Source organism: Pseudochaenichthys georgianus, chromosome 14, assembly GCF_902827115.2.
Source record: "Pseudochaenichthys georgianus chromosome 14, fPseGeo1.2, whole genome shotgun sequence".
Lineage (NCBI taxonomy): Eukaryota > Metazoa > Chordata > Actinopteri > Perciformes > Channichthyidae > Pseudochaenichthys > Pseudochaenichthys georgianus.
In genome coordinates, this window is record NC_047516.1 from 23,942,293 (window position 1) to 23,970,151 (window position 27,859).

General features: G+C 42.5%; 1 protein-coding gene across 1 annotated transcript; it reads right to left on the bottom strand.

The window, feature by feature from the left end:
- Positions 1–266: 266 nt before the first annotated feature.
- trim37 (tripartite motif containing 37) lies at positions 267–26,483 on the bottom strand. Its single transcript, XM_034098928.1, is given in 27 exon segments — positions 267–2,434; positions 2,789–2,899; positions 3,431–3,522; positions 3,610–3,787; positions 6,310–6,459; positions 6,894–7,187; positions 10,070–10,270; positions 12,487–12,529; positions 12,531–12,570; positions 12,748–12,767; positions 12,769–12,882; positions 13,608–13,799; positions 15,188–15,302; positions 15,412–15,591; positions 16,077–16,153; positions 16,243–16,324; positions 17,916–17,966; positions 18,504–18,628; positions 19,847–19,914; positions 20,880–21,003; positions 21,600–21,722; positions 22,542–22,629; positions 23,053–23,169; positions 23,416–23,456; positions 24,076–24,177; positions 25,227–25,302; positions 26,272–26,483. Coding segments are annotated over 26 exon segments (2,796 nt in total). The 5' UTR covers positions 25,248–25,302; positions 26,272–26,483; the 3' UTR covers positions 267–2,387.
- Positions 26,484–27,859: the final 1,376 nt, after the last annotated feature.

The following is a 27,859-nucleotide window of genomic DNA, read 5'->3' on the forward strand; positions in this document are numbered from 1 at the left end:
TAATTACAATGATTATTTAACCTTCGCTGTAAACTGCTCTTAAAATTGAAAAAGCCTTGGATGCGCCGCAGCTTCAGTTTAAAGTGTTGTCCCTCTGAGTCTCTGCTTCTTCACCCACACAATGAAGCGGAGAGGACTTTCATTTGTGGTGCCGACGAGTTTGAAATCAGAAACATCTTTTTCTGGAGGAAATGTCGCCGTTACTCCGAATGACTCACAGAACATTATCCCGTTTTCATTGGGACAAACCGTAACGGGGACGTTCATCTGGAGGCGAAGCTGCCTAGGAATTGCTTTAATGTAACTTTTCAGATCTTCACAAACAGATGCGATGTATTTTCAGTAAAGCTGTAACAATCTTGATAAACCAATCATTTCTTAAAGCAAATATATAGTTAAAAAAAAAAAAATCCAGTTTCCTCAATGTAAACACCGTCTTACTTTTCTATAATAACGAGATGTATGAAAATGTCAACCAATAAAGTAATTTGCTATTTTTTGGGTCAATAAAGGGTCAAACATTTCGTGCGGAGGCAGACATCTTGGGCGAATCAACCCTTCCATCAGAAAACCTTTGCAGTCTTTTCCACAGGAGACATGTGGACACGAGGAAGTAAGGAAAGCACCAGTGAATAATAGCTGCTTCATGTTTAAGGGTCCTGGTTTTGTTCATGTTGGCTCGCTGGGACACTTTAATAAAACACAGCTCTTGTTCATGTTAAATGTCACGTCTGTGCTTTTCCTGCTATGACAGCAATGAGGCTGCCGTGACGTCAGCGACTAAACTCCGGAGCATCTCAAAGAGAGTCTTAAGGCTAAGCTAAGCTAACGAGAGACAGCTTATTTATGTAATGTACAAACATAAGAGTGGTATTGATCTATGTGTCCTACTCTCAGCATGACGGGAACAAGCATTCTCCAAAGCTTAAGTCATACGTTCCTTTAAATGAATACAAAAATGGCTGCATTTTCAGTGTATTACGCGTCGTCCCGGAGCTCAGGTCGCAGGTCAGTGACGTCCGAGCAGAAGCTCAAACACCTGCTGGCACGTTGTTACCAACTCAGACGTGCTGCATGTTTAACAGTTTGCAGCCCGCGGACATCTGTAGTTTCATCATCTGTGATGCAGTGATCATTTAACCTTTTCAAATGTCACGTAAGACAGACTGCCGTTATTAACGCAGAACACATTTACATAAATTACCAGAAAAGAGCTCCGAACAAAGTGTACCTCGGGGGGGGGGGGGGGGTGATTAAAGTGTCTCTGGCAGCGATGGTGGAGGAAGTGAAGCGGCCTGCAGACAGCAAACCGTTATGAAGCACTAAGCTCTTATTGACAGATGAAACCCCTCAGAATATTGCAGATTCGCTGTCGACCTGAATACAAGCGCCTTTCTGCACTGAGGCTGATGTGAGTGAATTAAAGTGACAGGTGTTCATCTCTGCCCAATGAAACAGGTTTTAAAGACTCAGTCGTTGCCCAAACAAATGTTTCCTGCTAAGTATTTACTGGCCATGAAGAAATGGAAGTAGGCATATCTACTGATGCAAAGTAATGCAAGGAGAGGTTAAGAATAGATATGAAATGTTAGTTCGTATTCACACACTATTAAAAGGCTGTTTGGACGTTTTGAAGAGTAGACGCTGAATGGCTTCTCCCCACTCTGAAGACAGAGGACATACGGCATGCTCTCTTTAAAGCCACCAGACTGCATTGAAGAAAAACTAATGTCACCTTGCAGAAAGCGGAGGTTGATGCAAATGTCTCCTCCGTGGGACTAACAATAAAGGTATTCTGAAACCATAGGTTTGTGTGACTTCAGTGAATCTGAACCAACCCATTATAAAACCAAACTCACCACAAAAACCACAAGAAGCTAACCAACGAGGCGGAAGTAGATCAGTAGCTCGATCTTCTGGGAGTTCGTCGATGAGTCTGGTGGCTTTGAAAAGATCCTACATAACCTGTTGGGGTCTTTGTCAGGAAGGGGGTCCGTCAGCCACTTTGAGTTATGGAAATGTTCTTAATAAAGCATAGAATGTAATTAGTAAAAGTACATTTTGCTGCAGCCCCGAGTGCACAGCAGTGCTTTACCTCCGTGCACATACTCCCGTCACAAACCAGAACGCACTGGATGTGAGTAGCCCCCCTTCAAAACATCCAAACCATCCCTTTAAAACATATCTGTTATGTGGTCACCTGGACTGTTGGCACCACCTCAACCACAGGCCGCCATTATCTCTATCTTATTTAGGGTACCAAGCAGCTGAATCGTTGCAATCATTTTCCAATCATGCACAACAAGCAGTTCCTACTTCTACAGATGTGTGTGACAGAAGAGAGTGTGTGATCTCCGGCAGTGAGGGTGAAGACGCTTCAGAGGGAATCACCTGTCAGCAGGAAGACTCATGTCCTCACACAGAAGCTGCTCCCCTGAGGAGGAAGAAACAATACATTGATGTCAACACCTGTCGTGTGTGTGTGTGTGTGTGTGTGTGTGTGTGTGTGTGTGTGTGTGGTGTGTGTGTGTGTGTGTGTGTGTGTGTGTGTGTGTGTGTGTGTGTGTGTGTGTGTGTGTGTGTGTGTGTGTGTGTGTGTGTGTGTGTGTGTGTGTGTGTGTGTGTGTGTGTGTGTGTGTGTGTGTGTGTGTGTGTGTGTGTGTGTGTGTGTGTGTGTGTGTGTGTGTGTGTGTGTTGTGTGTGTGTTGTGTGTGTGTGTGTGTGTGTGTGTGTGTGTGTGTGTGTGTGTGTGTGTGTGTGTGTGTGTGTGTGTGTGTGTGTGTGTTACCTGTGCAGGGAGGGGTATGGTTGTCGTAGCGAGAGTTGTTGCTCTGCAGAGCCTCGTCTTCAGAGTCGCTGTCGGTGCTCGCTGCGGCCACCAGGACACACGGAGACTTATCTGCAGACGGGACGCGAGGAGACCGACAGAGCAGTTCTTTTATAAATCACAATTTAAGTTTTAGATAATAAATACACATTAGGTGTAACACTCCACCAGCTCAGTTGACTTGCTAATTCTCCCTCTTTCCCCAGACAACAACTTATTTTGAATTTATCTCCTCGGATAAATCAAGATTACTGTTATAGATTTCCTTGGTGATGATTATTCCTCGCCTGACTAACTCCAGCCTGTCGTGAGACATTGTGAGGATGAAACACCAGCAATGAAAACAATAGGTTGATAATCAAGATGTATATTGAGCGCTGAACAAGAGCTGCTCCTAGTACTAAGACGGGTTCAATGCAGAGGTGTGTGCATGTATGTGTGACTATTACAGATACCCGATTCTATTCTCTGCATAATCCTAATCTTGAAAATGAAATGGTTAAAGTTAAGCATTTTATATACGTTGTATAAACTGTGGTCATTGCTGCACATACTAAAACAGAGAGTAAAACTCTCCTGTTGGCAGCTGGGGGGTAGACAGACCTTCATCTGACTGAGGCTGTGCAGAGGGTCCCTCCAGCAGGCAGTGGTGGGAGAGTCCTAAGCTTTCAGATTCACAATCCAACATGGCTGCCCTGCAGGTGGAGAGAAGTACAGGGTTGTTTGTGAGAGGCGGAGAAAGAGAGAGCAGTAATCCTGAGTACTATGAGCCCGAGACCCACCCAAGGGTCCTGCTGCCGGAGGTCTTGCTGGTGGTCATGTAGCCGGGCACTCCCAAGGAGAAGATCTCGTCCCTGGCCCCCGAGGCCCCGTACAGCTGCTCTACCACGGAGTACTGCTGCTCTGAGCAGGAACAGAGGGACACGAGGGGCCCCTGGGAGCCCTCAGCCATCAGCACTCCTGGAGGAAGAGACAGGAGAGACATGAGAGACATGAGAGACGGGAGAGACATGAGAGACGGGGGAGACATGAGAGACGGGGGAGACAGGAGAAACAGGGGAGACAGGAGAAACAGGAGAAACAGGGGAGACGGGAGAGGCGGGAGAAACGGGAAAGACAGGAGAGACAGAAGAAACGGGAGAGACGGGAGACAGGAGAAACAGGGGAGACATGAGAGACAGGAGAGACATGAGAGACAGGAGAGACAGGGGAGACAGGAGAGACATGAGACATGGGAGACATGAGACATGAGAGATATGAGAAACGGGAGACAAAATAGACAGGAGAGACAGAGAGACAAGAGAGACGGGGAGACAGGGGAGACATGAGAAACGGGAGAGACAGGAAAGAAAGGAGAAATGGGAAAGACAGGAGAGACAGAAGAAATGGTAGAGACAGGAGAGACATGAGAGACAGGAGAAACAGGGGAAACAGGAGAGACAGGAGAGACATGAGAAACAGGGGAGACAGGGGAGACGAGAGACAGGGGAGACAGGGGAGACGAGAGACAGGGGAGACAGGGGAGACGAGAGACAGGGGAGACAGGGGAGACGAGAGACAGGGGAGACGAGAGACAGGGGAGACGAGAGACAGGGGAGACGAGAGAGACATGAGAGACGGGAGACAGGAGAAACAGGAGAGGCAGGAGAGACACGATGAGCAAACCCACATCTTGTTGGGCTCTTCAGGTCTCTCCAGGAACTAGTGGGAGTGGGTGTTCAGACTGAAACATGGAAGGGTCTGCGTCTGCGTGGGAGACGGTTTGTTGACTCATGAAACGCTGAGACGATCTGTTAAGTCGAGCAGGAGTACAAAAACTGTAGATCTACGAGCGGCACGAGGCCAGAGGGCGGAGGGGCGGTGAGAGCCGCCTCCAACAAGTTCCTTCAAAAAGGTTTCTATTACAACAATATTTTGACAACACATCACCATGCCAACTGCTGTAAGATAGACTAGCACAGCGCCATAGCTTTTTATCATCCATGTGTGCTCCTATATATTTATATAGACCCACAACAAGCTTCTGCCGTTTGTGATGTCACCGGCACTTCGGACAACTTCATATTTTCAATTTGAAGAGCTTGGAAGGGCTGCAAGAAAGTGTAGCAATTGAAAAAAAGATGATGGTATTAAGAAAACATCAATATGTGGACCCAGGCCTTAAAGGCCACCTATCAGGCTATCTTTAGGCAATAGCATAGGTCTCAGATATATAACAATATATTAAATACATATCTAAAAGTGTTTTGCTCAAAATACCAAACGGATCATTCTAGCCATGCCTCATATCCCTCTGTTTCACTTCCTGTTTCTAAAGTGCTGATTTGGGTATAAAGATTAAAAAAATTAAAAAGGAGGGGTCTGAGCTCATGCGGGACCCGGCAGCTACCGTCTAAACTAAATGCTGCGGTGATGAAACGCCATATCATGGATTATCAAGGATCCTCTCTGAAACAGTCTGGAGCTCAAAGGCTTTCTCTCTTGCCGGTTATACCACAAGGTGAGTTCCTTTCTACTTCCTGCTTCTTCACACACATGCTCTCCAGTACAGGTTAGCTCTGAGTGTTAGCATGCTAATGTGAACACCGTCCATATTACATCAAACAGTGGGGCATGGTTTCTGATAGCAACGTTTCTGATTGGGCCGTGGGTCCACATTTCAGATGTTACGTCATATCGGACCCAAATCTGGATCATCTCCGTTGTTCCCCGTTTTTAGAGATTTGGGTTCGGAGGAAAAGAGAGAGGGTTTTATTTTCTGACGCTGCGTGAGTTCCCCGACGCACCGGGGACACATAGTTATGTATAAAGACATCAAAAAGTGCATTTTGCATGATAGGTCCCCTTTAATAGGATACTACAGTCATTACACCCCGTAAAGTATTGAATACGCTGTCGAACTGGCACCTCCAACTGCAAATGAGTCTAAAATCTATAGTCTAGAGTAGGGGTGTCAAACTCAAGGCCCGGGGGCCAATTCCGGCCTGTGACTTCATTTCATGCGGCCCCACAAGAGCTGGCAAAGAATATAATATGTTTATTATACGGTTACATGCAGCTTTACAGAAGCACGTTGCCCATAAACTACATGTCCCACAATGCATCTTAAATTTGCCTTTTTCTCAGAATGTCACTTCTTTTTTTTGACTTTTTTTTAACTTTTTCTCCAGAATTTGTCTTTTCTTTTTAAATCATTTTGTGACATTCTCACTGAAGAGACTTTCAATTATTGGCCCTAGACTTCTACTTTCAGACGTAGTTAATTATGAAGTTATTACCCTATCCCATAATATCCAATGCAGAGGCATTAATGTAATATAATACATTATTTTATATATATTAAACATTTATATATGTATTTGTATATATAGTCTTAAAGTTACAACTGGCCTTTTGAGTGCAACCTTAATGCTGATGTGGCCCGTGATGAGATTGACCCCCCTGGTCTAGAGTCACATAAATGAGAGGACTTGTTTACTGACCCTCTGCTCCTCCCGGCCCCTCTTTAGGGTGCAGGCCGAGCTCTGAGGCGACGTCAGCGCCTCTCAGCTCCTTCTCCATCTCCGCCGGACTCCTCCTCTTCATCACCAGAGAGCAGCTGCTCTCCAGGACAGGAGACAGGGACTTCCTGACTGCATACCAAACAAAGAGACAAAGATGTAATCATCTCAGTTTAAGCCACAACGGTTAGCCGATCAACAGAAAAAGGATTGCCAACTATTTATACGTTTGAATCATTATGATAAGTACTTGTACTGTTAAAATATCAGGACATGCTTTTTATAGCCTCTGTATTATTTTAAGTGCATGGAGTGAGGATTTGCACCTAGATTAGAATTGGAGGATGAAACCCTCTTTGATCGTCACACACAGTGACAGGTGACCTCTGCATTTAACCCATCCGACTACGAGGAGCATGTATGTGAGCAACTGGAAGTAAATGTCTGTTTGTGTGGAGGAACTCAAACTAATATGTTTAAGGTTATATCTTGTACACATCCTTGACACTGGCTGGTACTCTCAGCCCGTATCTCCAGCAGCCTGACAGAGTGACAGCGCTCCTCACCGGGACGTCCCGACCTGGCCCTCCCAAGCAGGTCCGGCTCTTCGGGCTTACGACAGGCGGTCAGCTCTGAGTCAGAGTGCTGCGAGGGGCCCTCCTCCACGCTGAAGCCCCCCGAGGAGCCCGGCCTGGGCTCTGCGGCCCCCCGAGCCTCCAGCACCTGACTCTTCACGTCAGACATTTTGCTGCGGACCTCGGCCATCTGAGCCTTCAGGCGGATCAGGACCCCCGAGTCTGGAGCCGAGCGCCGCACCGCCTGAGGACGCCGCTCTCGATCCTTCCTGGAGTGAGAATGAGCTGAAAGAGGGAGAAAAAACAGGTGCACACATTTAGAGGAGCTGAAGGAAAATAACTCCGTTAGAAATTGCTTTATCTTTTCCTTCTCAGTTAAGACAGTCAAAAACACGAGGCAAAATACATCAAATCAAGAACATAATCTGTAAGTGCCATGCTGCCCTCCCAATGTTATAACAAGTCTCAACTCTTGCATTAAGATGTAAATCCTAATTTCCTGAATGACTCCTCACTGACATTCTACCGAGAACATAAGCATATGTGACCCGCTCCATCGAAATCAGTCGGAAGTCGCAACGGCTCATTTCAAAATAAACGTGGATGTGCGTAAAAAATAGTTTTTCGGGGTTCGGGTGTTTTGTTTGATTTTAAATAAACAAAGTCTTGGCTTTCAGAATATGAAACTTTTATTTCCAAAATCTCACGATAAATAAATGTTTGAAGCTTATAAAGGGAAGACGACCGCTCTCACTCACACTCTGCTGTTCCGCAGTGCCGCCCCCCTCCCTCCGGCTGACATTATGAATGTAAGGCGTCTAGTAATCACAGATAACACGGCAGGGTCCGTTACAGTTTGTTTTCTTGTCTTGGCTTTCAGAATATTAAACTTGTTTCAGCAAATTCAGATGATAAATACAACTTTGAAGCTTCGGCATAAATACAAGCGGAGAACGGAGTAACTTGACGTCACAGCAGGCAAACCAACAGCCGGTGTTGTGCCCGCCAACTCGCGAGCTTCCCCCAGACCAGTAATCCAAACGAAAATATCTTCTTTCCGTACTACTTAGATAATTTGCTAGCCGCTGAAATAATTGTCCTAGACTCCTAGATATGACGTACAGGACCAACCCTGACGTCTGTTTATCTCCTTTAAGGACATAGGCTGCTTCAGCTATAATGTTATTGTTCCCATTCTGTGACCGGTAGACACGAGGTCACAGATGGTCTTTGTTGTGGGTGCACTGGGACACTTCCTTCTTTGTTGTTTGTGGACTCCAAGGTATGACATCTTCGAGGCCATAAGTGACGGACGCAGGTGACTCAGTGTGCCCAACTGGTTAAACTATCTTATCTAAATATGTTGATTACTCTGTGAAACCAGTTCAATGGGCTAACGAGAGAGAGGCGCTCCAGAATTGACGTGGCAACCACCCGTGCAGTCTCACCGTGACTGCTGTGATTTGTGATGTGAATCTCTCCGGCCGTAACTCCAAATAAACCTCCAGTGTTTGACATCAAAGCTCCTGCTCTACGGTGTCTCCTTCCTGAGTCGGTGAGTCCCACTGCATTGCTACACAGAAGTTTCCACTACAATAACCAATCAGATCGATGGATTCCAGAGAAGAGAAAACTTTGAAGGCCTTTTTCTCAAAATGAAGACTCGGTGACAGTCATTATATAATGTGACGTATTTTGCTTAATATTTGGAGTACAGCAACAAACCTGATATCATTAGAAAGCTAGGAATCTCCTCTTTCCAGCAGTGTATACAGCTCAGAATGTGACTTCGGGTCAATGCGACTGATTTCGATGGAGCAGGTCACAATACAGAGTTAGTCTGGTAGATAAAAAGCCAGTATTTCCTCATCTAAATCAAAACTGTATGATTTGTGATTTTCTGTTATATAAATTAGGTTGACTTGAATCCTAACCACCAACATTTGTAAATGTGTTGTTTATATATACACTGAACAAAAATATAAACGCAACACTTTTGTTTTTGCTCCCATTTTTCATGAGGTGAACTCAAAGATCTAAAACATTTTCTATATACACAAAATAACCATTTCTCTCAAATATTGTTCACAAATCTGAACAAATCTGTGATAGTGAGCACTTCTCCTTTGCTGAGATAATCCATCCAACCTCACAGGTGTGGCATATCAAGATGCTGATTAGACAGCATGATTATTGCACAGGTGTGCCTTAGAATGGCCACAATAAAAGGCCACTCTGAAACGTGCAGTTTTGCTTTATTGGGGGGGGGGGGGTCCGAAAAACCAGTCAGTATCTGGGTGTGAGGGCTAGGGGTAGGGTTAGGGTAATGTTGTGAATCGAGTGGCCTGTGTTCTTCGTCCATAACATACGCCTGCCCATACCATAACCCCACCACCACCATGGGCCACTTGATTCACAACATTACCCTAACCCTACCCCTCACACCAGATACTGACTGGTTTTCGGACCCCCCCCCCCAATAAAGCACATTTCAGAGTGGCCTTTTATTGTGGCCAGCCTAAGGCACACCTGTGCAATAATCATGCTGTCTAATCAGCATCTTGATATGCCACACCTGTGAGGTGGGATGGATTATCTCGGCAAAGGAGAGTGCTCACTATCACAGATTTTTTCAGATTTGTGAACAATATTTGAGAGAAATGGTTATTTTGTGTATATAGAAAATGTTTAGATCTTTGAGTTCACCTCATGAAAAATGGGAGCAAAAACAAAAGTGTTGCGTTTATATTTTTGTTCAGTGTAGTTTCATTGAGATAGATTCATTGTGGATTTTGTAGGAATGAGTCCTCAAAACTACCTGTTTTTATTCGAATAATCAGTCTTTGTAGCAGCTTTCGGGAGCGGTATTTAATGCCATGCTGCTCATTAGTCCCTTCTAAACAGGGCATGAAACACCCCCGACACTAACAATAGCACACGGTAGCTACCACTAAAAAAGAGACTGACAATTACCAGAAAACTATGACTTGGAGTAGAGTGAAGAAAGCAATGTGTATGTGTCCATTTAAAAGGCAACCTAACGCGGCTGTGGAACTGTGATCGTCCAAAGGGCATGCTGTTGTTTTGAAAGGCACCCCGTGTGAGAGCATTGATCTTCAGTTTAGCTGTAATGATTGTTGTGGTCTGTGAGCCGAGTGTTTCCAGACCTTGGCTGTGCAGCAGAGAGACCGGCGGTCGGGGCTGGAGGCCCCACAGAGCCTCGACGCTGCTGCGCTCCTTCAGGTCCAGCAGCTGGATCAGGATGACCGGGTCGATCTCCAGCAGGCTGTTACTGCCCGACCCCCCGGCAACCACTGCACCGCGACTGGCAGCCGCACCGCGATGTGAGGAGCGCACACCGGAGCCACCTGCAGAAGAGAGAAAACGGAGGGGTGCAGAGTTCATATTACGTTTTCTCCTGTATGGTTTGGGTTAGTGATAATCCAATGTAAAATATGTCTTTCTTATAAGAGATGGTGGTGGAGGTACTCTTCAATACCCAACGCTGACTGATCAAAAGAAACAAATGGAGCTTCCTTTTTTTCATTCCATTTATTGTCCAATTCAAATTTAATGACAAACGATTTGATATGATTTAATGATTGAACTTTGTTACGTTCGCCGACAGTATATTCTTAAATATGGAATTGAATTGATGGCATATATTTGGATTACATTGTAGTGCACTCCTCTGTCTAGATGTACAGATTAATTTAAGTTTCTGTTCCGACAACTTCTCCATCGACGCTACTTTTACTTATATTGCTAATCGTGTAACTGAAGTTAATTCAGCAGAACACATAATAACCTCAGTTGACCTTTCATTCATCAAACATAAACCTGTTGTTTTAACACACACACGCACACGCACACGCCTTTTAACAGGCAGTCAGAAGCAATTTTGTCTGATTTGCCAATTTCAGTTTAATCTCAGCAAATGCTTTCCAGAAAAATAACATTTGTATAAAATTAGAACATTCAGACTGGCTTAATAAAAACTAAAGTGTTTAGTTTTAAAGCAAGACTTATCGTAAAGGTAATAACCCCCTTGGAATTGACTAAAGTATGTATTTTCCTTCTTAAAAAAAAATATCACGACAACCTGCAACCTGACGAAACACACACACACACACACACACACACACACACACACACACACACACAGCTCGCTGCAGAGTACTCTGACTCATCCTCTTCATGCCTTTCAACACCAACACAGTGAAACACACGGAGCACGACAGCGCTCACGGTGCTCTGCTTGTACAGCTGGCAGACAACAGAAATAGACTATTATTCGCTGCATCAACTGAAGAGAGAGCGTGAGGGTTTATTTGAGGCAGGAGATTAAATATTTGATGGTTTCAGCTTCACAAATGTTCAAAAGAAGTCACCTTCGGCTCTGGGAAACTGTGATGATCATTTTGTTATCGTTACTATTTTCTGATTTGAAAGAACTAATCATTCATTGAGAAAATACCCTGCCTTTAAGTAAATGTATCTTTACTTAAAGGTCCCGTGTCATGGCCATTTCTACTGATCATAATTCCACTGTTGAGGTCGACTAGAATAGATTTACATTGTTCAATGCTCCAAACTCACATTGGTTTCTCACAGCATCTCTGGATAGCATGTGTATTCACTCTCTGTCCTACACGGCTTGTTGGAGCTCCTGCCCCCCCCCCCCTCCCTGTGAGCCCAGTGTGCTCTGATTGGTCAGGAAGCTGAGAGGCTCGCAGCTGCAACGGAGCAGAGAGGCTTCCGTGTCGGCGATACAGGAGAACAAGCGAAACTCATCCTGAGCACACAAACACTCACAGCCGAAGTAAAAACAATAAGTGTGGCTTGATATTGAGTAAGAAAAAGGTTTATAACGCTGAGAGCATGGGTCTGCGGAGAGCATGGGCCTGCGGAGAGCATTTCTCCGCCATCCCAACGTAGCAGCCCAAAAAACGTTTAAATGCATTTTTTTAAATGCACAAACAACAATGGTTACAGGTTACAGGTTGTGTACCCGAATCTCCCGCTGGTCCAAACAAAGTCGGAACAGCATCGTTCTTCAGTGCCCTACGCTGTACATATCCGGCATGAATCGCTGAAAGGTTTGTGAAGCTTTGTTTTGTGAAAGGCTGGCAGAGGGTGCGGCCATAGCTCTGGGCGGGGCTACTGGGTATCCCCACGTAGCGATACCCAGGAAGTAAACAATGGAAAATGAGAAATCTCCAACGGGGCGTTTTGGGGAGGTCTTCTCTGTGTTAGAGTTGTACTCGCTACAGGGTGCACTTTGAGGGTTTGTGACTCTGCAGAAGAACCTTCATAACACAAGGGGACGGGTGATAACCGGAAAAGCATGACATGGGACCTTTAAAGACCCTCTGCTGTCCATGTCATTATTCTTTGTCTGTTTAAGATGTGTTTGTCCCATCACTCATTTGCTATGAATACTCAAAAAGGCCATCTGTTTGATCTTATCTGTGGAAAGAAACGGACCTCATCTTGCCAACTTCTTCCCAAACAGCAGTCAGCCATCAGATTGACACTACACAATAAAAACAATGGATATATGAATATGGGTGTATGCATTTACCTGTTGCTCCAGCCAAGTCATCAGGAAGCTCTCCTTCTTCGGTCCTCCAGATTCCCAATGAAGTCGACATCATTCTCTCCAGACCTGTGCAACACCAACCAACAAATAGTTCATTATTAAGTAAGCATGCAAATGGTTCACGTTGACAAAGGAAGGTGGGTAACAAAGGAACACGATTCCTTATTTGTGAGACAAGGACATCGTAAAAAAGGAGTCTAAATAATTTGAGTTTCTTTAGAGAAAGTGACAGAATCTCCTCACATGGTTTCCTCGTCGATGTCCGTTCTCCTCAGTGTTGCTGGTTGCCGTGGAGCTGCCCGAGGTGCTGCTGCCGTCCAGCGGGTTCACCTCCTCCTCCGTCAGACAGTCCACCTCCAGGTCCCCGTCTGACAGCTCCTGGACAACAACAACAACAACAACAAACAGTGAAGTAACGATCAAACAACGCTCGGTTGATTCTCTTACAGCAGACCATTAAAAAACTGTTTCACAGAGAGAATCCTTGATATGGCGTTTCATCACGGCAGAATTTAGTTTAGACGGTAGCTGCCGGGGTCCCGCATGAAGCTCAGACCCCTCCTTTTTTAAATCAATTTTTTTTTTTTTTAAAAGCTTCATACCCAAATCAGCACTTTGAAACAGGAAGTAAAATAGAGGGGTATGAGGCATGGCTAGAATGGGTGACCTGTTTGGTATTTTGAGAAAAACACTTCATAGACATGTTTTTAATATCTGACACCTCTGCTATTGCCTAAAAATAGCATGATAGGTGACCTTTAATAAACGTTCAATACCTGGACTAGGTCCTGAAATCAGTGGGCGGATCCTCCAAAATGTAGACACTGGTACTCAGAAGAATATTTGTGTGGACTTCCTCTTCCCCCCCCCCCCTTCCCTTTTTGTGAATGTGTTTCTACATGAGAAGAGTCGGTGTACGGGAAAAACTAATATAATAACTACTGATTCGTTATATATCCGAGTGAATAAACGGAGATCGGCTCAACAGTATGCTGGCTCGGGTCTCATCCTTCAACGAAAGATACACAACGGAGACACCGCTAATGGACACAGGCTACATGGGGACGCGCCACATGTAGCCGGATGTTCATCCCATTCCTTACATTAGAGTCATCGTGCTGAGTCCTCTCTTCTTCTTCAACTTTTTTAGCGTTGGTCAAAGTGGTCTGGATGTCGTCGTCGCTCTTCACGGAGCGAAGGTCTCTCTCAGAGGTGGTGGGGCCTGAGGCGAGCCTCATTTCGGGGGGGGAGGAGCTGCGGGACGTCTGACGCCGAAACAGCTCAATGGCCAACCTCTGAAACCAGAAATTAAACAAATAGAATTTAAAAACGTACACACTTGGACAACATGATTTTGTAAAAACTGATTTTCTCACCCAGTAAATATTAAATACAAAATAAATGAATATGACTGTGGCATAAATCCCAAAATAAATAAAGGCAATAAATAAATTGTAAATGAGTCAATTTAGTTTTATTAAAAAAGAAAAATTGATAATGTTAGATATTTTCTGAGGCTGCGATTTCATTTAAGGATGTGGAATTTTTATTTTACAATTCCTCCTAGTGCTAAAAACGACATTGACAAGATCAGCGGTTTTCATAGTGTGAGGCGCGCCTCCTCAAGGGGGCGCCAGAGGGCTTCGGGGGAGGCGCTGAGAAAAAGCGTGAGAAAAAAATAACGAGAAACAGTGAAATCTAGCTCGTTAACTTCAGCTAACTTTATGCGAGCGGCAACATGGGTCGATTTTTAGTGAAGTTACCGTAAGTGAAAGAGGAGACCGCGTCTGGCAGAAAACGTGCACTTGCACACTTTTGGCTGTCTGTGGAGAGCGAGTTCCCCCACCTCGCCAAAAAGGCTGTGAAAGTGCTCATTCCCTTCACCTCCACCTACCTGTGTGCGTGCGGGTTTTCCACATTGACTTTGATCAAAAGCAAGTGCCGGTGAAGGCTGCAGCCAGAGGATGATCGATTCCTGTCTACATTGCATCCCCGCATCATCCGCCTGTGCGCATCAAAGACGCAGACTCATTGTTTCCACTAAAGTAGGGGTGAGTGTAATAAGGAGGCAAAGTGACGTTCAGTGTGTTTCCGGGAGCATATAAGGATTTATCCACCATGTTGAAAACGTTTTAAAACATAAAAGATGATTTAAAAAGTTGTTAATGTTTTAGGGAGGTGACGCTACTCAGCCAATCAAATCGGTGCAGTCAGTGAGTCAGCACGATAGCTTCAAACACACAGAGACGAGACAAGAGGAGAGAAACAGCAGTGAGTAACTTCAAATGGTGTGCTCCAAAAAGAGAAAGGGAGACAGTGAAAACAGAGAAAACAGAGCATTTAAATTACATGTTCTCTGACTGGACCTCTTTGAAATGCAATTGAATACCCCTGCATTATAGCAACAAACAACAACAACAATAATAATAATTGGGAGGGGGGCGCGGCTGTTCTTATGTTCTCTGAGGGGAGGCTCACCTTCCCACACTTTGAAAACCCCTGGACTAGATGGATAGAATAGCTAGATAGATGTACTGTACATGTTGCCTCGTTTATGCATTTCAGGATTATTTGATAGCCATATTTATTTATTTCACAGGCATATTTAAAACTTTTTTTTTTATACTGAATTGATGGCATTCTTTAACATTGAAAGAAATAATAATAAATAAAACACACACACCTCTTTGAGGTTGTTGATCTGCTGGATGTATCCGCTCTGAGCAGACTCCAGCTGGCTGATGTACCAGTACTGATCTCTGCACTTCTGGAAGAAAGTTGGAGAGCGGACCTGGTATCTGTGAATCACACGGAAACACGCTGTGAGCTTTTCCTGTTCATTTCTTTAGTATCAGAGTGGTGCAGGTCAACGTGCGTGCGTGCGTGCGTGCGTGCGTGCGTGCCCACCGGAGGACCAGCGTGTCCGTCTGCATGTTCAGGTATCCCTCGCTGGCCAGAAGGTCCAGTCTGAAGAAGCGGTTGTAGCCCCAGCATTCACCGACCTCAAAGTCTGAGGCAAACTCTCGAATGATGTTCTTGGTGGGGTCACTGGAGGCCTGATGCACCATCTCCACACGGTACTCATATCTACACAAGACCGGAAAGAAAACTCAACTATACTGGAGAGGAAGTACACAACAAGAAGTCTGAAGCGAGGTGGCTGATCCATTTCACACCATTATGGAGTTATGAGAAATCAAAATAACAGTTTCAGCTCTCTGAATGCTAATTACATATTAGTGTGTGCGTACGTGGTAGAAAAAAGGTATATCTCTTTACTAATTTGTTTAACATGTTTTTATTCATCGATTTGTAACATAATATTGAAACATGTTAACCTGCATTCATTCATCTCGTCGTGACCATAACCGACGAGACCTTGTTGTGCTTGCACGCCGATGTCATTTTTACATTTGTATCTAAATAAAAACTAATTATGTTGACAAAGCTATACCTTTAAAAAGCCACATTCTAATTCATTTAAACCTCCGACCTCACTGAGAAGAACATCAGCACCATTAAGTTGGTAAAGAAAGATTTAAAAAGGAGGTGTATTAGGAAATATGTCATACTTTGATGTTTCAGGGAGTCCAGCCGACAGTTCCAGAAACACAGAGAGGTAGTTTCCACGGACCACACCGTTACCATCCTGAAGGAAAGAAAGAAGTTACAACACATGTATTTACTCGACAGAGTCGTCAGGCTTTAGTGGAAAAACTCAGAAGGAGGAACACTCACGGGGTAGACTTTAAGCCTCCAGCAGAGCCCAGAGATCTGCAGCGGAGGACTGTAGACCGGGTCGGCTCGCTGCCTCAACGTGCTACAGACACAACAAACACATACATGGGGAAACTGCTGTGGACACCAAGTGCAGTCATTCTTTAACAAGAGGTGTTGATCTGTGGAATAACTGCAATGATGAGCTGAAAGATTGTGCGAGTTTATCTAAACTAAAATGTAGAAACCAAACCCTGAACGGTTCTGAGCAGGAGCTGTGAAGCGGGGCTTGTTATTTCTTGTTGTTGTAAAAGTTATTTATTTTTGGTTGTTTTGTACAAAAAAAAGTATTTGTGTAAAACAATGAATCCAATCTCACGGATGCTGATGACCTAATGTTTCATTCTCAAGATAAATGTACGCTTTTTGCCCCTTTTGAACATGACAGACTATGTGAGAATGCTTTTTTGTTTGTTTTTTTTGTACCTTGAATGTTCTTTTTAACCATTATTAGTATTATTGTTGTTGATTTTGTTTCCGACATGTTCAAGGGAGGCTGTGGCGTAGTGGACAGGTTCAAACCCCACTGCAGTCAGCATGTCGTTGTGTCCCTGAGGACTCTTCACCCCAAAGTGCTCCTGTGGGGATTGCCCACAGGATTGAGTATGTAAGTCGCTTTGGATAAAAGCGTCTAACGTGTGTCATGTAATGTTCAATAAATGAACTAATACAACTTTTATATTTTACACCAGGTTACACAGGTTTGCATTTTCAGGTGGATAAAAGATCTTGAAAACAGCGGTGGGTGGAACAGCTTCAAAGCACTCTTAATCTTCTTTATAAACAACCACTGAACCCCACACACACTTCCTCCCTCTCAGGCTGCAGCCACACGAGGACGATAACAGTCGTCTCTGCTCCAGTTCTCTATCAGATAGACGGTCCGGCCACCGGTCGAACCGTCTCGAGGTCCTGCACTAGTAGATAGTACCAGGATCTGACCCCGTTACACAGAAAAGCAATTATAGAGATGAGACAGAGGAAGGACGGCGATCCACACTACAGTGGGTGGGGGGGGGGCAGACAGAAGGGGAAGCGCAGCATGTTCATTACAACCCCTAACATCCATATGATAATTGCCTGACAATGGTGGGGGCGACGCCCTTCTGTCCCACAACATTTTGTAGAAACCTACATATATATTGAATCACTGTAAATTCCCATTATAGCAATCTAGGAAACCTATCCAAAACCCCCTCTTCAAGATTCAAAGGTTTTATTGATATATGCAGATAAGCTACAATGTATGCAATTCTTCTGACCTGAGCTCCTCCAGCAATGCAACATATATAATTAAATACAAAGATGAAATAGTGCAAGAAGTCTATATACATGTAAATAGAATATGAAATGTCAAGGTGTGGGAAGGTCGAAACAAACCTTGAACTTTCAAACTGCCACACGGTGCAGGACAGATGTTGCTGAACAGAATAACCTTAAAAATATATACCTTTCAAGTCAAACATTTGTAACTTAATGTAAAGATTTAAATATTGGAGGAGCCATGTGTATCTGTGCAACCCCTGCATTATTTAGTAAGAAAGGCAGAGCTGTCTCACTGTACATAGCACTGAGCTCCGTGTTAGTGTCCCCTGTAGCAGCGATGACTCAACGCGACCAAAGAGAGGAAGTACCTGAAGTTGACCAGAACAAAAGTGCTGGAGTCGTAGGCAGGAACCAGCTCACTGGAAGCACAGAGAGGACGGTTTATTACACAAAGATAATCAAATATAATATAATCTAACTTGTTAATCATAAAACTATTATTATACAACATATGTCTGACAGTTCTTCCTCGGCCAAGGAATGATGGCTGAGCCCTATGGGGAGGTGTTGATGACTTTATGTATTGTTTTGTTCATTTCTTGTTTCCTGGGTATGTATGTATATGTGCATGTATGTATGGGGCATGTATTTATATATTCATTGTTTATTCTTTGTTTCATCATGTTTGTAAACCATGTCTGCGCTGTGCTGGATTGTTGGAAGAGGGGGAGGGGTTAAAAATGTAAAACTTGCGTATGTATAAATGTAACATATACTTAGCACAATTTATAATAAAGATATGTTTACAAATATACACACATTATATACGAAATGCTCAACATTATCAATTGTACAGCCTTTTAAAATTCTGCTGCCTGTGTTTGAATATATATATATACACATTAATAAATAACATTGCAAGTTTAATCGGTGACAATCATGTTTGTAGGGCTTGCCTGGTGAAGTCTGGAGGGACGGGCGTGGTGACGAAGGACTGCATGGGCTTCCTGTGGACCTGCTGGAACATGAGCAGGATCTCCGGGCTCTTTGAGATCAGCTCACTCTTACTGCACGAGTGAAGCTGTTTAACAAAAGCAAAACAAACTCAACATGTTGCCGGTACAACAACAAACAAGAACGAAACAGTTGGAATCAAAACTTGGGTTTCTGTCGAGGATAATTGTGTTTTCGCTTACTGTAGCGTCTATATATGCAATGAAGGACTCAATGCAACTTAAAGGTCACCTATCAGGCTATGTTTAGGCAATAGCAGAGGTCTCAGATATATACAATATATAAAAAACATGTCTATGAAGTGTTTTGCTCAAAATACCAAACAGATCATTCTAGCCATGCCTCATATCCCTCCATTTCACTTCCTGTTTCTGAAGTGCTGATTTTATGTATAAAGCTTTAAAAAAACAAAATAATTGATATAAAAAGGAGGGGGCGGAGCTCATGCGGGACCCGGCAGCTACCGTCTAAACTAAATGCTGCCGTGATGAAACGCCATATCATGGATTATCAAGGATTCTCTCTGAAACAGTCTGGAGCTCAAAGGCTTTCTCTCTTGCCGGTTATACCACAAGGTGAGTTCCTTTCTACTTCCTGCTTCTTCACACACATGCTCTCCAGTACAGGTTAGCTCTGAGTGTCCGCGATGCTAACCTAAACACCGACCATATTACGTCCAAAACAGTCGGGCGTTGTTTCTGATAGCAACGTTTCTGATTGGGCCGTGGGTCCACATTTCAGACATTACGCCATATCGGACGCAAATCTGGATCAGCTCGTTTTTAGAGATTTGGGTACGGAAAACAGGTACAGAAACAAATATGGTTGTTTATAATGTATTTTGTTGGTAGGCAAAAGGGCTGCAACCTCCATTATGTTCTTGATGAATCGTTTGGACTAGAAAATGCTAGAACATTTTAACAAAAATCCCAGCCCCTCTGGTCGCTGTAGTTTTAGGTAATGAATACTCAACAGAATGAATAATGCTTTTGTTGGGGAACACTTTTAAATGTGGGTGAATGCACATGTGATGCTTTACTGACTAATAACAGTCGTGGGATGTGTGTATTTGGGAGAGTAACTCAAATAAAACTTTAGCGTTTATGGCATAACAGGGTAATGAAAGAACACATCGCTCAATCTACTGTTGTTCATTTTATCTCCAAATATAGACAAATAGTTAGTTCACAGCTGGTTAACTATTAAAAAGCTGTGAATCTGAAACAACACCACCATGCAGTGCAGCTGGATGTTCGGTGGCTCTGCGCTGCTGCGTAACACCAACCTGATGCTCCACCTCCTGCAGCAGAGACTCCAGCAGCTCCGTCTCCTGGGTCAAGGACGTCTTCTGGCCTGGAGGGGGGGGGAGGGACACATTTCTATTTTCAGCTTGCTGTGCTGAATGTCAGAGTGTGGGTGCTGAGTGCATGCATCCACTCAGTCCAGATAAATATTTCATCTGTGTCTTGCCCCGTAGCTATAAAAAGGCGTCTCTTGCGGCTTTTTTCAGCACGGAGGATTTTGTTGAGTGAACGTCTCAACCTTCACACCCTTCGTAGTGCCAGATAAAAGGTGTCTCGCTTCGACGAGAGCTCTTTTCAGACGAGGAAGATGTAACACCGCTGGCAACATAACGCTGTGAGAGGGAGGGCCTTTTGTGATTCAGACAAAACGTGTCCCTCAAAGCTCGATTAGTGTTAGCTGTTCTTTAGCTTGTAAATGTTTTAGTTTAATATGAACTCTCGAATTCTAGATGTGTTATTATTATTATATATACTTTGTTTAGTGTCTGGGCCTCAAATCTAAAGCTTCCGATTGTCTTGTAGGGTGTCTCATTTCACATGTCTTATATTTGTATTTTTAAACTGATTGGGAATACAAATATTTTAAATTAATTGAAGCTCTGGAGTTCTGCCCAATATAAATACCTACCCTTTTAGAGGCAACTGCACGTAGCATCACAGGTACAGAAACATTTTCAGAATACTATTAAATAGCGATTCAAGATTTAAAAAATAGGAGACGAGATTGGCATTAGATTGATGTTATTAGTGATTTGTCGAAAAGAGGTTAAGGATTCATTTAAAATGAGGGTTATTTCATCTTTTAGGCTTAAAAAAACATATTTCAATTTAAAACGCAACCGTGTTTTAGATTTTAAGTATAATTCTGGTTTGATAAAACTCACCGTTAGGATATAAACGATTGAGAATACAAATGTAGCCGGCATAAAGTATTTGTAAATATAGAAATACTTTGAGAAGTGTCACAGGCTCCGCCCAGCTGCTCTGTGACAGTGACGTGTCCTCCAGTCTTACCCATGAGGGTGATGAGTTTGTTCTTCAGCTGGTTGTCCAGACGGGCGATCATCATCTCCACGGCGTTTCGGATCTCTCTGACCCTCTCGTCCTTCGCTCCCCTGACAGCCTCCACGTTCCTCTCCTGATCACACACACAATAATACTACACACATCTATCTTGCCTTATTTTCAAGAGTTGTGTGACAACGTTAGCAAACGTAAACACATCAGAATTAGACAGCCTTTAAATTGTAGCTTTTTAAGGTAAGATACAAAATTCAAGGTAGAGAGTCAGAGTAGGCATATTCAGTCCAAGCAAAGGTAACCAAAATGTTGACAAAGTAAATAAAAGTACATATTTGTTTTCATTTAAGCTTAATGATTTTTACACACACACACACACACACACACAGCAACTGAAGTGACGACATGTTGGTGCCATCTAGTGGATGGCAACAGTACAGTACTCCTATACAACTATTAAATACATTTTATGATTTTATCCGACCCAAAATGAAATAATGCATTAAGGCCACATTTAAGTAAAGTTTATAAGCTGAACTTTTAAATAATTCTGTAAAATGTTTAGTCTCATTGTGTTAGCCGATGACAACTTGTCTAGAATATGGCGCTGCAGGAAAGCTCATAGGGCACCCGATCTGAAGAACTTTCGCTCAGAGAAGAGTGAATGTCATGGCCACTGTTCTTTAACATTTCTTTTATTAAAGAAGAGCTCACCACTTCCTGCACCAGACTGATCAGCTCCATGAGGCGGCGGCGGAGTTTGGCGACCTCGTCCTTCACTTTGGTCACATGCTGCTCGTAGATCTCCACCAGAGGCTTGAAGGTGTGGCCGCCATGCTGGACACAAGCAAAACACACATCTGTCTGTAGTTCTACTTGTGAAGTGTAACTAAGATCAACTCATGTAATGATATCTCCTGAGGCATAAGGAGGTTCTTACTTCATTCTGACATTTTGATTATTGAAACAATTTGACCTGCTCCATCGAAATCAGTCGCATTGACCCGAAGACACATTGAGTTGTATGCACTGCTGGAAAGAGGAGATTCCAAATATTACGCAAAATATGTCACATTATATAATGACTGTCAAGAGTCATCAGAGAAAGGCCTTTAAAGTTTCCTCTTCTCTGGAATCCATCGATCTGATTGGTTATTAGCAAATGATCAAAATACTACGGAGGGAAGATATTTTCGCTTGGATTACTGGTCTGGGTGTGGGAGTGAGTGTTTGTGTAATTTTGCGTTTGTGTGTATTGTGTTTGTTTCCCGGGGAAAACGCTCACGAGAAACACCGGCTGCTGTGACGTCAAGTTACTCCGTTCTCCGCTTGTAATTATGCCGAAGCTTCAAAGTTGTATTTATCATCAGAATTTGCCGAAACAAGTTTAATATTCTGAAAGCCAAGACTTTGTTTATTTAAAATCAAACAAAACACCCGATCCCCGAAAAACTATTTTTTTACGCAAATCCACGTTTATTTTGAAATGAGCCGTTGCGACTTCCGACTGATTTCGATAGAGCGGGTCACAAATATTCCGCATATTCATCAGATAAAATAAATAGAAATTAGTTGCAGCCTGATTTCTATATTATTATAGTATTGTAATTTGGCATGCAAGCTGTAATGTTCAAATAAAAAGATGTGAAACGTTACCATGCCTCCCCACAGAGCACACTGGTGACAGATGCATTTCTTACAGGTCCAACAGAAAACACTCAGCTTCTCATGGTGGTTATCACATCTGCAAAGGAATCATCCAACGACACTTGCTTGTCACACAGAAACTTCAACGCTAAAAGATTTGGCCTGTTTCTACAAACATATCAAGCTTTATAAATGCAGGAGATGGAGATGATGAATATGCTAAAGGAGGGATGATAACATCTAGAAGTGTCAACGGCACGGGTCAATATCAGGAATTAGGAATTTGGGTATTTCCGGAGAATTTTTGCCACAATTTGCTCCCAATTCCTGTTGAAATTGTATATAAACTAATCTTTAAAATAAATTATCAACAGTTTTTGGTAAGAAATCACAGGACGAGTGTCATAAATGGTAGTGTTACAATTAAAAATCATCTAAATACATTTTGAAATGCTTTAACCGAGTGCCATGGGGGTGGGGAAGGAGACGGGGGTGAGGGGGGTTAGCACGAGGTGCTCACTTGTCCTTGTCGTTGTCCTCGTGCTTGGTGAGGCTGCACAGCTGCAGGGTGTCCAGCTGCTGGGTCACCTCCTCTGCCCAGCGACAGTTCACCAGCTCCCTCAGCTGGAGCGGAGCCCTGCACATGAACACACACACACACACACATTTTAATACCTTACCACAAATGCCCTTTCCTTCACTACAGTCATTCGAGGTGTGTTTTAGAAATACTCGTCAAATCAAATTCATTGAAATGGCGAGTAAGTATTGGATCTTGAAGATGCTTTTTTCTGATTACATTTCTATGATGAATTGGGTGTGAAGTCACACACACTCTAAACACTGACGTGCAGTAGTGAGGGTTGTGTTAGCATGCTCTTACCGACAGTGTGGACACTGGGCTCTCTGCTCCGTCAGCCACCGCTGTCAAACAAGAGATTACAGTTAAATCACCATTTAATCTAAACACAAACAGGATTCTCAAACACACATGGTTCTCCTCAGGACACAGCCGCCTCGACTCCATATTATATTATATTATTAGTAAATCCTGTGAAAATACCAAAGTATATAATACTTCTTATTCCTCTGACGCCAAAGTGCTTCATTGTTATCCAAACATGGATCAGTAGCATACCATGAACATGTGTGTAGTGTTTATTTGCTTATCCGGCAATAAATACTTTCTACATCAAATGTATATTTATCAACCACTTCAAATATTCCACATAAAAAGAGAAAATGTATTAAGTTTCAGTAAAAATGTCATTAATTAGGCAATAAGATCTAATGATCTCGTGACACCAGCAATTTTCTGGAATTGCAAAACTAAGTATTTTGTTCTTTCACGCACTGCATACCTTTTCTTTAACACACAAAATGAAGCTCATATCTTATCTTATTCTAAGAAATGCAGTCATCAGCACATGTGGATAACTAAGCAGTCTTTATTTGTAGATTCAGTTCATTACTATTACTAGCAGAACACAAAGCTAGGCAGCGAGGGAGATTGCCTCTCCCTGCCTGGTGGGACCAGACTCACTCGAATGCAGCTGAAGCAGCACAGCTTGGAGCAGTGTGGACAGAGGCGAGCGTCCCTCAGCTTCTCCATGCAGATGAAGCAGCGAAACACCTCCGCGATGCTCTGCACGGGACAGGAGAGAGAGGACTAAAATACAGCACAGAAATCACCACGGGGTTAAATCAACATCACTCAATTACAGTGCAAACAGAAACTGAATGTCATACATCAAACACAAGGTTAGTAAAAGCACATTTTATGAATTATGTTGGATTATACATTTGTATTTTATAAATTGGGAGTAAAACAGATTTATAACATATGTTTGGATGACATCTTGAATGTGCATGACTCTTTTCAAATCAAGTCGTGTCTAGATTAACGAATGTCTCTAAACTCAAAACTGCATTGAATTATTTGTAATCCTTAGCATCCATACTGCTATCTTACATACACTGAACTTTGGTACGTTGCCGTTTTGTTGTGTTTAAACTCTTTCTCTTTGCTGTAAGATTTCAATTATTAGATAATGCTTACAATAATAACACAAAAATAATAGTATACTTGATTATTGAACTTATTTGATCTGTTATTGTAGGGGCTTTCTAGCCATTCGCAAATGTAATAACCGGTAGAAATTACTTTTGGAAAAAACCAACAGGACACAATGTAAGCATTGCTCACAGTAGATAAAGGTTTTCTACCAAACCTGGAGGTTGAATCTTAATGTTAATATTTTGCAGAGCAATTTTTTTTGGGTTGAAACCCCCAAATAATGACACTATATTACTGTATATACAACACTCTTTATCTGCGACGGCAGCACAAGCTATCTTAGTCATGTGTTGTGATCAAAAGAGGTCAGAGCAGATGGGGCCAACACATTTGATCACATTTGCATAAAATGGCAACACTTTGTTTTCCAAAACAATGTTTGACCTTTGACTTCTCTCTTCCTGACAAAGCACTATATCAGGCTAAATATTAATGTTAGTTAAGGATATTTTTTTTTTTTGTGTGTGTGTGTGTGTGTGTGTGTGTGTGTGTGTGTGTGTGTGTGTGTGTGTGTGTGTGTGTGTGTGTGTGTGTGTGTGTGTGTGTGTGTGTGTGTGTGTGTGTGTGTGTGTGTGTGTGTGTGTGTGTGTGTGTGTGTGTGTGTGTGTGGTACAAACCTCAACACTTTGTTCGTCCATTTCGGCTACTTTGAAGTTCTTGATCTCTACAAGAATCAATGAGTGAGCAGCTGGTCTAAAAAAAAAAAAAAACATTGTTATAATATGCCAAGTCCTAGAAAAGATCCTGTTTTTTTTTTGTTTTTTTTCCAAGACCCTGGTTCACGGAGGATACCAAAAAAGTCCTAGGAAGACAAGGTAAACTTAACTATGTACATTTAAAAATTAAAAAGAGGAATAGTTTCGGAGAAAACTAAAAAGGTACCATGGGGTCAGATTATAATTTTCCAAAGGGGGGTTCGTTCAGATGTGTGTATCTCACACTGCACTGTAACTGTAATTCATTTGCTTTTAAATGAGTGTTTTTAAATGCCATTTCATATGTTTCTTAATGTCTTTCATTTTTGTAAAGCACTTTGAATTGCCTTGAGTTGAAATGTGCTATATAAATAAACTTGCCTTGCCTTCAATTGTGGTTTAAACATTTTAGGGTTTACACTTAAATGTACATTTTAAATGTTAGTATGTTCTGCTGAACTGCTACATACAGACAGCAATATAGGCCTGGAATACAAATGCAAGTCTGAATCATTTAATTATTTAGTTTGGGCATAAACTATTCAACTTGTAAATAATGTATCTACTATCTGAAATCTACAGTTTTGATCTGTTAGCCAATATTGAATAAAAGAAGAAACACATAAATATTGCAGGTGATTCCAAATGTTTTCTCGGTAGTGTATATAAAAGCATTTGCTCCGAACTTAAATAGATGTAAATGTAATTGTCTTTATTAAAGTTAAAAATTCACAAAACATATCAGAACCGTTAGCTTGAGCCCAACTGACATCCAGCAGAAAAGGCCTAGCATCAGCAGACACACTGACAGCTAGCTTATCTTCCCGGAAGCAGTGAAGACATTAGCTTTCTTTGCTCCTATTAACATAAACTAGCGGGGTTGACGTGAATAATGAGAACACTAAAAATAGTAATAATTAATGTGATGCTAGCTAGCTTGCAGCCATTAGCAAGGTGGCTCACTTACCTTCCCAGACTCGTCTGTCCCACCTGAGAAACGAACAGTTGAACTACATTATCTATCCTAGCACACAGTTGGCGTTGTGTCCGCTAGATTAGCTGCCACAAAACATGTAAATATGTCTAGCTGCGGCCGTGTAAAGGTAGAAGTAACGTTGAAAAAGCCTTTTTTTGGGCTGTAAATTGAAGATGTAGCGGTCGCGCTTGCTGTTAAGCTGTCCCCTAGCAATAACCAATCAACGAGCTCCTACTTCTTCTTCGCTGGATTTTATTTGGTTCTTGTTTGTCAGACTGCTTGAGGGATATTGTCGCCACCTGCTGGACTGGCTGCAGAACTACAGAGGATATTTAGTTTTTATGTTTTTTAGTTGAACAATTTCTTGTAAAAGTATTGAGGCCAGGAAAAACAAGAGTAAATAATTAATTATAATAAATTAATGTCGTAATTTCATACCAAAATGTCCATTGCATAGTATTGTTCATGACTTGAAGGAGCTCATTATTACATTCCACCACTAGTATCAAAGTTTGGTAATAAAATATTTTGGAAATAGCACGATTATTATTCATTATTATGACCCAGATTGAAGGTAGAATATTTCCGTTGTTGTGTAATGTCTGTAACTATACCCAACATGGGTTTTACAAGACATCATTCCTTAATGCATACAAGTCAGAATAAAAACAAATTATACAATGTCAAAACACACAGTCCACAAATCAATAAAACAGCTAAAGAATATTTCACATTATCTTCAGTCCATCAATGAGTGTAACAACACTCAGATTACTGACAGAAACAACAAAGCTGGTTAAATCTGAATTAATTATAATAAAATAATTCTATCTTGCCTTATTTTCCACCACATTGAAGTTCTAACTAAGAACTGGCTTCCTTTACAGACTTAAACGTTGTTTTTCAACTTCTTCCCGTAAAAGGTTGGTCTCTGGCTTATTCCTGTCCCAGCTTGACTACGGTGATACAATCTATAGATTTGCCTGTCCCACTGTGTTGGCCAAACTTGACCCACCCTCCCATGCTGCACTGCGATATATCAAATGCACCCTATAGGACTCATCATTGCAAACTGTATAGCCTAACTGGATGGTCCTCACTTACTATGCGTAGGATGCAGCATTGGTTTCTATTAATTTTTTAATGTATAAAGCCATTTTAGGTAAGCTTCCACTGTACATATGTGCCAGATTTGCCCCAGTTTGTGACTCTTACAATCTCAGATCCAGTGCCTGCATACGGTTCCAGGTTCCTGCTGTGTGGACTGAGGCTGGGAAAAGGAGTCTTTTTTATTACGGTCCTTGGTCTTGGAATGACCTTCAATCACGCCTCAAACTGACGGCACTTGTCTCAATACCATGTTTTAAGTTGAAGTTGTCTGAGGTCCTTACCACCAGCTGCTCTTGCAGTAATAAGTAGTGCACCTTTCTTACTGTCCTAATGTGCTCAATGTAGTGACTGCTTTTCGTCTTTTGTTTACTCAGTTGTGTTCTCTGTATTTCATATGTCTGTGTTATGTGTTATGTGTAACGTTGCTGCCTTCTTGGCCAGGTCAGCATTGAAAATGAGATTTGATCTC